This window comes from Crassostrea angulata, chromosome 7 (genome assembly GCF_025612915.1).
Source record: "Crassostrea angulata isolate pt1a10 chromosome 7, ASM2561291v2, whole genome shotgun sequence".
Lineage (NCBI taxonomy): Eukaryota > Metazoa > Mollusca > Bivalvia > Ostreida > Ostreidae > Magallana > Magallana angulata.
Window position 1 is genome coordinate 51,522,765 of NC_069117.1, and position 12,332 is coordinate 51,535,096.

Genomic DNA, 12,332 nt, shown 5'->3' on the forward strand with positions numbered 1-12,332 from the left:
TATATTATTATACTGTATGCAAATTTCTTAAATTCTTTATGATTTAACAGGTAACGGGAAACAAAAATTACTTGCGTCGTAATAGTTCAGGGAAAAACGGAAATCGACCTAGTTATCTGGAGAACCCATCTGGGTAAGCCTTGTATACATATAAAACATTTCATAAGAATTAACCTTATATATATTTTAAACCTATATGTGTGTACATCTTGCTATTAAATAGATATCCTTGATGTTTGTACACCAGGAAATATACGTCGGCCAATGCAGTAAATCAATATAAGTCACAAAATGCGGACTTTTTACACTGCCAAGAGGAAATTAGTAGGAATGTAATTGCGCATCAGAAAATTGGGATTACCAAATATACTGTGCAAGTTTCACTCAGGTGACGTTTTACCAGAATATATACTTTTCTGGACTCCTAGATATTCCATGGTAACCACATAACAACACTTGAGGCAAAACGTGTGTATAAGGTGTGGGTGGGGATGGGGGTGATAATGCAACACAATAACTGAAATATTGGACCAACCAAAGCAAATCTTAATGGAAAGCAAAAGCATATCGCGATAAAAGTAAAGACCAAACCAAAGTCTTGTCTATGTCTTTTATCTTTACTTATTAAACCCACACCTTAACGAAAATTTCCCAAAACTTTTTTTTTAATTCGTAATCCAAGGTCTAAAACTTGTTATTGTTCTGTTTTTAGTTAATTTTCAGACCTGGAAATATTACGGTAAATAACAATTTGTTTTCTTTTTTATCATATATCATTCTTTTGCATGTTGTAAGCGCATTCTCATTTTTATATATCACATAGTTGTCTGAAACTAATATTTGGAACAAGATAATAAAAACAAAATGAATATGAATAGAACAAAAAAACATTATAAACATCCGTTTTAGGGATACACATTAACATTTTTCTTCCTGATCAATATAGGCGACAATAACTATTGGGAAGGAAAACACTTTTCCAAATGAAGTCACAAAGTTGAACAATCTACACGAGAAAACATATTAATAGTATAAGATTTATTTTAGTTCAAATTTATTTTAAAAAGTAATGTTTTTTAATTATTGTACATATTTTACAAGTATTTTGACGATATGCCCTGTTTAATACAATGAAAAGCATATTTTGAGGAAGAAGGTTGTTAATGAAATACTTTTAAAAACAATCGTTTTCATAGGCCTTTGAACACACGCAGTGAACACTGAAAACATTAACTTGATCATACTGGCTATTGAAAACCAAATCAATATCTACGAAAAAGGCTAAAAACTACAACTCGTGGCCAATTATTTTCTCCGAACACTTGCATCTCAATGTTAAATCGATCTTGATTTAAGATAAAAATATCTTTTTCGTCATATAGATCAAACATTTTGTTGAATTTTGTTTAAGTTAATGATATATCGAATTAAAAAAGGAACATTGAAATATGGGGGTATTCATCCTACTTAAACTGATATTGAAACAACAAAACCACAGTCAACTATGTGTTGCTCAACATATTATTGCATGTTATAGATGTTGTCACTTTATCACTGGGAAAACGCCAAATCATCAAGAATTCAATCAGAAAGATGTTATTTCACTTGAATTTCCTTGCTACAATCCATCAGCTATACTATTATAAATATTAATGCAAAGAAGTTTAAGTCGATTGCTAAAAGCTGTACGCCTTACATGAGGACTTGAGGACAGCAATTCTTTACTTGAATATAGGTATAGTTTGTAGGAACTCAGAGTCTAGTATTCTTTGAAACTAACACAATTTAGCACTAAACCTGGGAACAAATGTCTGACTTCTTCACATGGTTCCTCGGTAGTCTTTCTTTTACATCTGAAACATAAAATAAATTGTTGATGATCGTTACTTTATGATTGGACAAAACACTCATGTTTATATTGCTAATATATATTATCCAAAATTAAATAGATTTATTAAAACGCTACTAATATTTCATTTGCTGTAGATCAAGGTGTTTTAAAATTGTTGTAACTTTTTATGTCGATTGTTTATGGTAACCCAAATCATTCGGAGTTTCCAATTCAGTATTGAACTCCACTGCAGTCTGTATTTCTGATTAGCGATTATATTTGTTTCCACAATCATTGGAAGAATATATATATATTAATTTTTATGGTGTTCATAGTTCATTCACCTCAATAGCCAGACCAGTAAAGACGTTTCAAAACATTTGCAATAAACAGGTAAACCAAAATTCCGAGAATCAAAATTTTGTTCATGGTTTCTGTAGTTTGAGAAACTAATGAATGGAGTTACTTTTATAGGACATGATAAATCCCCGTCCCGATCGGGTCCTATGATGTACAGTGAACTGAATTTTGATGTATCCACCATACAACCAGACACCTTCCTGTAAGCTTGAGTGTTTCAATGAGCATGAGGGTCGCCCAGCCCCGACGTGTAAAACTCTCAGCTCATCCCGCCGAGTGTCTAAGTCAACGTCATGGAGACGCAGGTATAAGGCTCCTTCAGGTTTTATCTAGGGGAATTTAAATGAATTTTTTAAAATAAAATTGCACCTTAAATATCAAAGAGAAACAGCTAAAATCACGTCAATCTAAATTATCCATCCATATTTTCATTGAATGGACTCCAACTGTCAAAAGGTTTTGACGTACTACAGTGTATATATAGTAAGTATTTCCACTAAACAACAAACCTTAATTAGCGTTGTACACTTCTGTGGCTGGGCTCGGTAGTTCCACGGATAATCGTCATGACTTCTGAGAAGTCCCCTTTTGCCTTTTGCTTCTCTTTTCTTGCAGATGTCTAGGATGTTTTCTTCATAAACAAAAATATTACAATCAGGATTCAATCATAATCTGTTGTGGAAGATTGTTCCTATAGTTTATACACAAATGTTGATATTGTATGTCCTATTCAATAACCTCTATAAGAAAAGGGATGCATTATCTGTAGATAGCGTGCTTTCGCCATTCAACACTCACTTTTTGGCATACATTGGTGTTCTCTAGTTGTAAACAGGGACCCCTGCTTCCCAATGCAATTCGTGTCGTGTGACATGGCCATTACCTGAGGTGAATCCCAGCTAACTTTACACGATTCTTTCCAGAAACAGTTGTTCTTTTGCACTAGTAGTTGAGGAGATAGCCCCTGACACAGAGGTTTGGATCTTTTTGCATAGGGAACGTAAGACAAAAGGAGGTCTATAGAATGAATTACTGAACCATTTGGGCAAGAATACTTATATGCCTTTTTTTGCCATCCAACGCGGTCTTGTATGATTCCTAAAAAGAAAATGGTGGATAAATTACGATGTTTTGAATTATGTATTTTATAAAATTACTAGTATATCAGTTGTGTAGATTGTTAAGAAGGGTGATACGGAAGCAATACGAGGTCCTTGAAAAAGAAAATGCAAATTTGGTGAGGCGTTAGACAAGCCCATGAATTTTCTCAAGAACCCCATAAATTTCCCTATTGCCTCTCTAAGTACATGTATCTTCCAAATGAATTCATCTTGCCTATGGTTTTACACTTAAAACTCTACGCTCCCCTATTCATTGAGTTTGAATTATTCAAAGAAAAATGTACCTAAGTGGGTTTCTATGACTTTTTTCTCAATTTCAATAATCGCAACTGTTATTACCTGTATGAAACAGCAAAGATAGCATTTTTTCTTTATGTGTTATTGCTCTGGAATAATTTTATGTTAAAATTCTTTCATTTTAAATTGTTATCAATGAGTGTGAGCACTAAAAATCTGAAAATTATCACAACTGAAAAAAATGTTCTCGTTATAACGCAAAATTACAGAAAAAATAGTCCGTGGAAACTACGTTAAGAAATGGTATTGTCTGGTTTCTAATTTGCATAAATGGCCATTATATTAACATAATAGATTCTATTAACTTTTAAGTGCAACAAATAAGATAAGACTTCTTCTTTAGGAAACCTTTTCACATCACTTTAAAAATTGATATATATATATATATATATATATATATATATATATATATATATATATATATATATATATATATATATATATATATATATATATATATACATATATATATATACATATATATATATATATATATATAATGATTGTTAATATAAATAAGAGTTTGGTTTAGAATAAACATAAAAGTGGCAAAATCGAAAAATTAACCGATACAAGTTCTATAACTCAAAATATGCAAAAACCGAGACATTTCATAGACAAGCCATGCTGCCTTTGTTCAATTTTCTAGAATGTTAAGCTTATTATGCATAAATGTTAAATAACGTAATATGTATAGTTAAATATATAGAATTAATGCTAAAATAAATAGTACTGAAAAAAGTGTATACGTTTATTCTAAAATTGAATAAGCTTTTATTCTTTTTTCTTAAATTCTTTTAACTTTTCAAATATATACTTTGCCTTTGGCAAGTTTGTTCAGTGGTGTAATTATATGATTTTGTTACTCTTGTAAAATTTCATCAGGGATTTAAACATAGAATAGATACGTACTTCCTTTGAGTATAATAGCATTAAGACTTCTAAAGCAACGCCCAGGGAAGTTATGCCTTTGGGGATTGTCTTTTATGCATCCTGTTCTTAATCTTTACAGATATTAAGATTTTTTGGTTATTATTTTGGTTTGTCGATGATATCAGAGAGTGTATGATATATAATCATGGATAAGTTTCATATCTTGCCAAAAAACCAGAAGTTTCACCGTTCTGCAGATATGTAATCCTCTAAAAAAGGCTACTAATCGTGATGGATTTGTTATCGCTAGCCCAGTTTCTAATTTTTCACCAAAACACTTGTCTCTTCTGAGACAGGGTACATAGAGTAGGAAGGCTACAGACCAATTGTATCAATATTGAAAGCTTCTGGTATGCGTTTTACAGGAGATCTTACGAGCTGCACTTATATTAACTATACTTATTAACCTATATTAAAAATGTTTCAATTTGATGGAAGTAAAATAAATATTGTCGAAATACATATGAATGTTTTTTGTATAAATTCTGTCCTTTAGAGTTTATTCCGTGCGACTGGATGTATTTACAACTTTGTGGTAAGTTATTTTGTAAATGCACCCTAGGACTATACAGTTCCTTGCATCAATACCAATGTCTTTACTTTGGAGTATATTTACATGTATTTACATCAATGAGCCAATCAGGGTAATAGACCTTTGCATCAATACTACATGTACATGCAGTACCAATGTCTCTCTTGAAAAGCGCTACAATGCTTCCGAGAGTTACAGACCACTGAATTATTACATAACAATGTACATGAATAGGCGTTAAATCGTAACGAAGGTTATTGGAAAAGACATGTATGCTGATATGTGAGTATGTACTCGTTTAAACCTTGGTAACCCTGGTTAAGAACATTGATATGAATGCAAGGGTTTGTATCTCATTATTCTTCATTAAAAAGAATTTCACCGATACATGTGTATATTTTTTCACAAAGTTTTCTAAAATTACTTATACAACTTGATATCACCAATAATGGTTATGCATGTTCGAACGACTTTCATGGACGTCTGCAATTTAGCCTCATATCACTCAAAGTATTTCTTTTAAAAATGGTATGTTAGCTACAGACATTTAGAGATATTTTCACAAATAAAGAATGTTGTATGGTTTTTAAGTCTACAACATATTGAACAACGTTTTTTTTAAATCTGTTAATATTTTCTGAACCAGAGAATATCGTTAAATTGCCATGAATATTGTCAGTAAGATCCTAAAATGACGTGTTATGGTGCATGTTTAATAAAATATAATATTATGTTCCTTTGTCTTAAACTGATAAGATTTAGAGGCATCTGATCTGAAACACATTTTACGAAAAAGGCAAGCAAATGTACGATTAATATGGTTGCTTTTTTTAAATTGAATTACTTTTATTGAGATATTAAAGAAAAAATATTTGACTAACTCAAATTTTTGAAAGATTTTCTCGATCTAAGTAAAGGTTATCACTTGTTACCATTTCATCTCACCTACCATTTAATTCGCCTACCATTTTATCTCACCTACCATTTTAATTCGCCTACCATTTTATCTCACCTACCATTTTATCTCACCTACCATTTTCCTGAGTGACCACGCCTTTTACGGCTGGCCTTCGTTGCCCAACACCTACAACCAACAAAGGATAGTGCGAGTCCAAATTTCAAAATAAAGCCCGAATTCCAGATGCTTGAGGGATAAAGGTGTATGTATAACCCCTTACCTCGACGTGTTCTGATTCTAATAGCATGTTTTCTGATTCGTTTACACTGGCCCTTGACTTGAGTTCTTTTTAATCTACCATAGTTCGTGATCCACACGGCACCAGTTTCTGCTGACTTGCAGATATTAACAAATGAATCTGTTAAAAAAGAACCATTTCAATGATTCCTAACATCTGTGATAGGCGAGGTGTTATCTAATCTTAAAAAAGGAAAGGTCTTGTCTATCGGCTGAGGCTTTTTTGTATAATATTTTGATCTTTGTATAAACATCTTGAAAGGTTACTCGGTAACTAGGTTACAAAAATAATTGTTTTTGATATGAAATAAAAACCTGTCTAACAAGTAGAAAGTTATAAAGTAAGTGAATTGTTGACATGAATAAAAAAAATTTTGCTGGAAGTAATAAAGTTTGGACATTATCTAAAAAAAAACCAATAACATTATTTATATGTAGATACTAGTATTCAGGTCATGCATCATTCTTTAAGATAACTATTAAATTGCGCTTCTTTATAAAAAATACAAAGTAAAGTTCAATAACATAACTATGAATTGAATCATAGTTTATTTTTATTATTAATAAGTCCTTACAACGAATGGGACAAAAAACCAAATTGTTTATCGATAACGCCCTGTTTTAATTTCATTCTGGAATTTATTTAAGTTTCTAAACCAAATCCGCATGGCATCTTGTTTTTTTTCTCTGAAAATCTGTTAAACCCTTGACTAGCGAAGATGCCGGAAACTTGATCAGTCGAAATAGAAACTGATATTGGGTTGTTCCAAATTTTAGAGATGCAATTTCGCAGAAAATAAGCCAATACAAAGTGATTAAAATCATTACAATTCAGTCCACCCAGTTTTTTTTTTGTTATAAACAGTTATATTATTTCCTGATATGATAAAAACGTTAAAAAGTCTTGCGTAAAAAACGTAGATAAAAATATTATATATGTTTTACATGGGATTGAAGGACTACCCCCCAAGTTATAATTTCCTATGAGGAAATATTTTCCTGGTAAGTTCATGCAACCGGAAGATTTCGGACATCCAGGTGAACAACTGACCTTTGGGTACACATTTCAGGTTAGAAAGCTGAATGGCTGAAGCTGAGCAATTTAGCGTCTTGGCTTTTGTGTTGATCTTGCATCGACGATGCCAGCGACACCTTTTCTGGGCTACCAGACTGTTCACAAGACATTTATTATAATTCGTATTAACTCTGTTGTCTTCTAATCTAAACTTCACATTGGCAAAAACATGGTCTTTTGGACACTTCAGCGTTATATAGCTCCGTCGTCCAGTCACGCTTCTAGAAACCACTGCACCGTGGCGAGACTGTTGAGAAACTGACAAATGAAAAGAGATTTCGTCATCATTCAAACCTATTAAAACATTGTAAATTATTAGAACATTGTGATGGCATTCCTTTCTTCAAGTCGTCTAAAATTTAACAGTTCGATATTAGTGAGTTTCTTCATATCAGACTCTTACCAATGGTTACAGTGCTAATATACAAAATTCATTGGCAGTGGTGTAAGTACGATATATGCCTCAAATACTTTCATTTAGTACTATTTTTGGCATATATTCATTACATGTATCTAGGCAATACAAAAATGATAGTCGTCAAAGTGCGCGTGAGTTGTACGCCTTTTGTTTATTGGTGTACATGTATAAACTATGTTTCAACTGATAACACTGATTTTCTTAAAAGTCTTGTAGAACTTAGACTTGAAAACGTGAAAAAAACCTTCGTTACTTCTGTTAATCTTTAATCAAATTACATTGATTATACTGATAAATTGACTGTCTTAAAATAAAATAAAGTGTTTAAGAAATATTGATTTAGAAATTATTAAAATGAATTTATGATGTCACTTCATCGAAATACATATGCATGTAATTTCTCCCTCGAAATTTGAACAAATCACCAGTTGTTTTGATAACGTTTTGCACTTTTAAAAGTTTGTTTCATGTATTATTGCTTGATGCTAGTGTCCTTTCATGTTGTATATTTTATTTGATAAAATAAGATATATCAGAAAGGACACTAGTAACAACTCTGCATCTATAGTGACAGTAATTTTTATTTACCTCAAACAAATACCAAGGCAACACCCACGCGATAAGAGTTAATAATGTACTTACCATGCACTCCTCCCACAAACACGAAAATGGACAGAAAAAACAAACGAAGGTCCTGCATTTCACACAACCCACAATACCATCAGATATATAATGGAGGAAGAGCTCCCATAGGCTTGCGTTATATGCTTAAACGTTAACCTTCCTTAAGGAAGCATTAATCCTATGTCTACAATAAACATCCTATTTTATTTACCTGCATATTCTTTATGTATATTTATTTTATAGGCCTTACTAGTATACACGTGCATCTCTTATTGTACTGACCATTAATCAAAGGAGTTTTTGATTTGCATTGGGGTCTTCATAACTTCATAACCGAACATATGTACGAGCATTCTTACAGTTCCCGGGTTCTGAGTCTTCGTGGCGTAGATCAATACGCTGTTAACACTGACCCAGTTCAAAAACGTCTGCAAAGCTACCATAAGTTTTTTTGAATTTTGAATAATCTAGGAGCGAGTCTGAAAAATACCATTCTTATCTTTGTGTTTGTTTTACGAGATATTTTTACTTTGCAGCAGGATATTTTTAAAATTTTAAATACTTTCATACAACTCATATTCACATCTTGTATGAATATACACAAAACCTACGAAAAAACATAGCGGTGGAGAATACAAGTGCATGCTACATGAAGAAATTTATTCGATTAGTATTTTTGGTATAAAGAATATGGAAGTAAATGCTTTTCGATATTTCTCGAATCCATTTAGACATCGTCCACGAAATCAAACGAATCCTGATCGATTTATTTTATTCTGCCAATACCAATTCGGCTACTACATTTAATACAGTTGATAAAGTATGTCCTTTTACCAACTTCAAAAGTTTCATTATACAATTAACAATCATAGTGTCAACTTATATTTGAAATTATTCATCTTATTCTTCAAAAGTTTCATTCCTTTCTATTCGATTCAGAGTTTCAACTTGTATTTGAAATTACAGCCTTATTGACATCGAAAGACTGTACAAGCGTCAATGATGTTTGTACTCCACCTTCTCCACACCACCCCGAGGAGTGGACCCTTTCGGACTCACAACCATAATAACCCGTTAGAATATTGGTAAATAAAGTATCCTTGGATTAGCATCGATCTATAATTTTTAATTAAAAGGCACTGTCCGTCTATGGAAATTTGTTAGGCTGTAAGGTATATAGAATATATGCTGTATACTTTAACAAACTGAACATTAAAAAAATTCCGTTCACAGTCATGCATCAAAAATGTCATGCATTAAAAATGACACTACATGTGTCATGTTGCCGTCTTAAATTTGCCGCTCGCCGTCTACAGATCTTTAGACTGCAAACATGTGATGTGTTTTTAAAACCAATGCCTGGTATGAGGCAAAACATAAAACACAAAATACTATGTTTTTTCGTTCGTTCAAGGGTTTCAGAGGTTTCATGTTCCTTCCATATCGCGTAATCTACAATATATATCACATCTGTAGAACACATACATAATCATACTTTTATATTTTTTAGGAGAAAATCTAATCGTCGTGGTGACAAATTCCACCGTCAGATATCTGGTATGAAACTTGTTTGTAGTGTTTAGGGTATTTTAGTCTACCAAAATCTTTACAGTATTTAGAATTTAACTTACTTTTAAGTAAGAATTAGATTATAAATACACGCCCTATTCTAAAACAGAGAGATTCTGTTTGGTGAGTTATATGTACATGTACCTGATGTGCATCCGTGTGTTTGCTTGACAGTGTGCAGGTTTTTCTATAATGACCAACATATAAACGTTATGGCAGCCATGTTTGATATTTTGATATTTAGCATCGGTTCCCTTTCCCAAAACAAACGTTTGCCTTTATATAAGTTAAATGCAGATGGAGATAATATTGACTCAACAAAAAAACCAACAAAAAAACACCCAAAAAACAGCACAGTCACGATCAGTCAATTATCATTCATCGGGAAATATCTTTTTTTTATGGCTACGAGGGTTACTATTAAAATCTAGAAAATACTTTAAACAAACAACCACCTGCATTGATTATTGATTATATCAGGTTTATAATTTGTATAAACTACCTGTACTATGATTTTGACCAATGTAAATTGGCAGGAGTGGGAGTATAGTAAAGAACTGCAGTGCATTTGGTAAGGAATAAGGAATCATTCTTTGAGTATTAAGAGGTGATAATTTTGGTCGGGGCGTGGTCAAAACCAATTAAGACCGAAGGGCTTAATGATAAATTTGACCAGAAATTATCACCTCATAATATTCAAAGAATGATTCCTTATTACTTATATTCAGATTATTTCCAATTTCTATACTTTAAAACAACTTTTTTTTAAACCACTGTTTTTTTCATTAAACACATGCTATGTGTTACTACGCGACGCAGCCAAGACCGTGTCTCGGATATGCTGTAAGACACGCCCACTTTGTGTTGCTCATCTTTTATGAAGTTATCGGGTCTTAGGGTTCAAAATTGATTCGTAATATTATCACACACAGCGACAGCTAAAAATGTAAATATTTTCATATAAAACATTTAATACACGTGTGAACTAAATAAACACCATAGTAATTTAAATGAGCAATAACTCTCTCTCCCTCTCTTTTAATTGATAAAAATAAAATCATTGAGCATTTAGGATGCATGTGTCTAAACAATGATACAATGTATTAAAAGCCTACGATTAAATTGAACCTGTAAATATAAAAAGAAATCATTTATGACATTTCATTTGATTTATTTTGTTAAAAGGTTTTCATAATAGACAATAATGCACATTCCTCTACTTTAACTGTATGCCTTCTACATACATACTTGGCTATTTTTATGTTAATCAAATAAGGAAACTTTCCTCATAAAATATCAATATACCAGGGCTCGGTTTCACAATACTATGTTAAGATCTATCATAAGACATATCTTAAGATTATCATAAGATCTGACTTATGACAATCACAAGATCTATTACTTTTGTTTTACAAAGCTTTCAGGATATTTCGTAATCTTAAGACAATTCTTAAGTCAGCTTCATGCTTGCGTAGACTAAATCATTCAGTGCGAATTGTTAAAAACAAGAAGAAGTATAGTTTTCTTTTTGCTTATTTATTCAAATTAGATAGTGTATGTTATAAATTTTAATGAGATTTATGCTGACATGACATTTAATTTTGCACCAACTGAATATCTTTTAAAGGTGAGAGTGAGGATGGTGTTATTGTTTAAAACTGTCTAAAATATGATTGAAGTTGGTCATAATTAAAATAAATATTCGATAATAGATATCTTACTTAAGAAATAAAAAGTGTTTTTATGAAATATATTGCAGACTGGTGTTATTTTACTTATTACCGCATTTGCGTCGGTACAATCAACAGATTTGTTCAAGTGAAGTCGGTTGTGACCAATTATCAAGTACGAACTTAGAAGTCCGTGTGGTCAGGAAAAATGTTTAAAGATGTCTACGAAGGGTAATGTCTAATTTTACAGACAAAGTGACAAACTATTTTTTTTATCATACACATGTTAACAATTTAATAGAAAACAAATCTGTTTTACATCAATGCAACTGTAGTTAACTAAAACAAAGCAGGAGCTTTGCATAACAGAATTGCAAGGTCTGTATCTCGTCAGCCGACATCCAGATTTCGGTTACACATTAGAAATACCTTAATAAAACACTATTTACAACAAATATGAAGTTAAGCTCAAATTCTGACTATGTCATGTTGATAATTATATCTATGTAAACAAGAAATTAGAAAGGTAGCTAACGTAAACGAAACTTGAATAATAATTTATTCAATTCCAGAACATATACATTTAGGTTACGTGTAATTTGTGTGTTTGTACTTTTTATTAAAACATGCATTAGTTTGTTTGTCCAGATACGCGCATTAAAATTTTCAAAAGCTACATTCCCCTAAAACTAACAAGCGATGAATTC

At 31.8% G+C, this 12,332-nt stretch overlaps 2 protein-coding genes across 3 annotated transcripts in view; both read right to left on the reverse strand.

Moving 5' to 3' along the window:
• Window positions 1-12,332, reverse strand: part of LOC128156214 (FAD-dependent oxidoreductase domain-containing protein 1-like) — a 312,439-nt gene that overhangs the window by 99,486 nt on the left and 200,621 nt on the right. The gene's annotated exons all lie outside the window — the stretch shown is intronic.
• Window positions 1,024-8,555, reverse strand: LOC128156221 (uncharacterized). Of its 2 annotated transcripts, XM_052818279.1 has the most exons (8): window positions 8,405-8,554; window positions 7,321-7,602; window positions 6,253-6,390; window positions 6,108-6,158; window positions 2,990-3,289; window positions 2,701-2,822; window positions 2,298-2,520; window positions 1,024-1,853 (listed from the first exon to the last, which is right to left on the reverse strand). In XM_052818279.1, exons 1-8 carry the CDS (start codon window positions 8,460-8,462, stop codon window positions 1,792-1,794), a joined length of 1,236 nt encoding a protein of 411 aa, XP_052674239.1. In that variant the 5' UTR covers window positions 8,463-8,554; the 3' UTR covers window positions 1,024-1,791. The 2 variants fall into 2 exon arrangements, with proteins under 2 accessions (XP_052674239.1, XP_052674240.1); XM_052818280.1 differs by lacking the exon at window positions 6,108-6,158 and having other exon boundaries at window positions 8,405-8,555.

Bases quoted from the DNA above. Each gene is read 5' to 3' on its own strand.
- LOC128156221 (XM_052818279.1), bottom strand. From the start codon at position 8,462: ATGCAGGACCTTCGTTTGTTTTTTCTGTCCATTTTCGTGTTTGTGGGA. The intron at 7,603-8,404 runs GTAAGTACATTA...TTCATTTGTCAG, and splicing joins GTTTGTGGGAGGAGTGCATG to TTTCTCAACAGTCTCGCCAC. The intron at 6,159-6,252 runs GTAAGGGGTTAT...TGTTGGTTGTAG, and splicing joins TAGAATCAGAACACGTCGAG to GTGTTGGGCAACGAAGGCCA.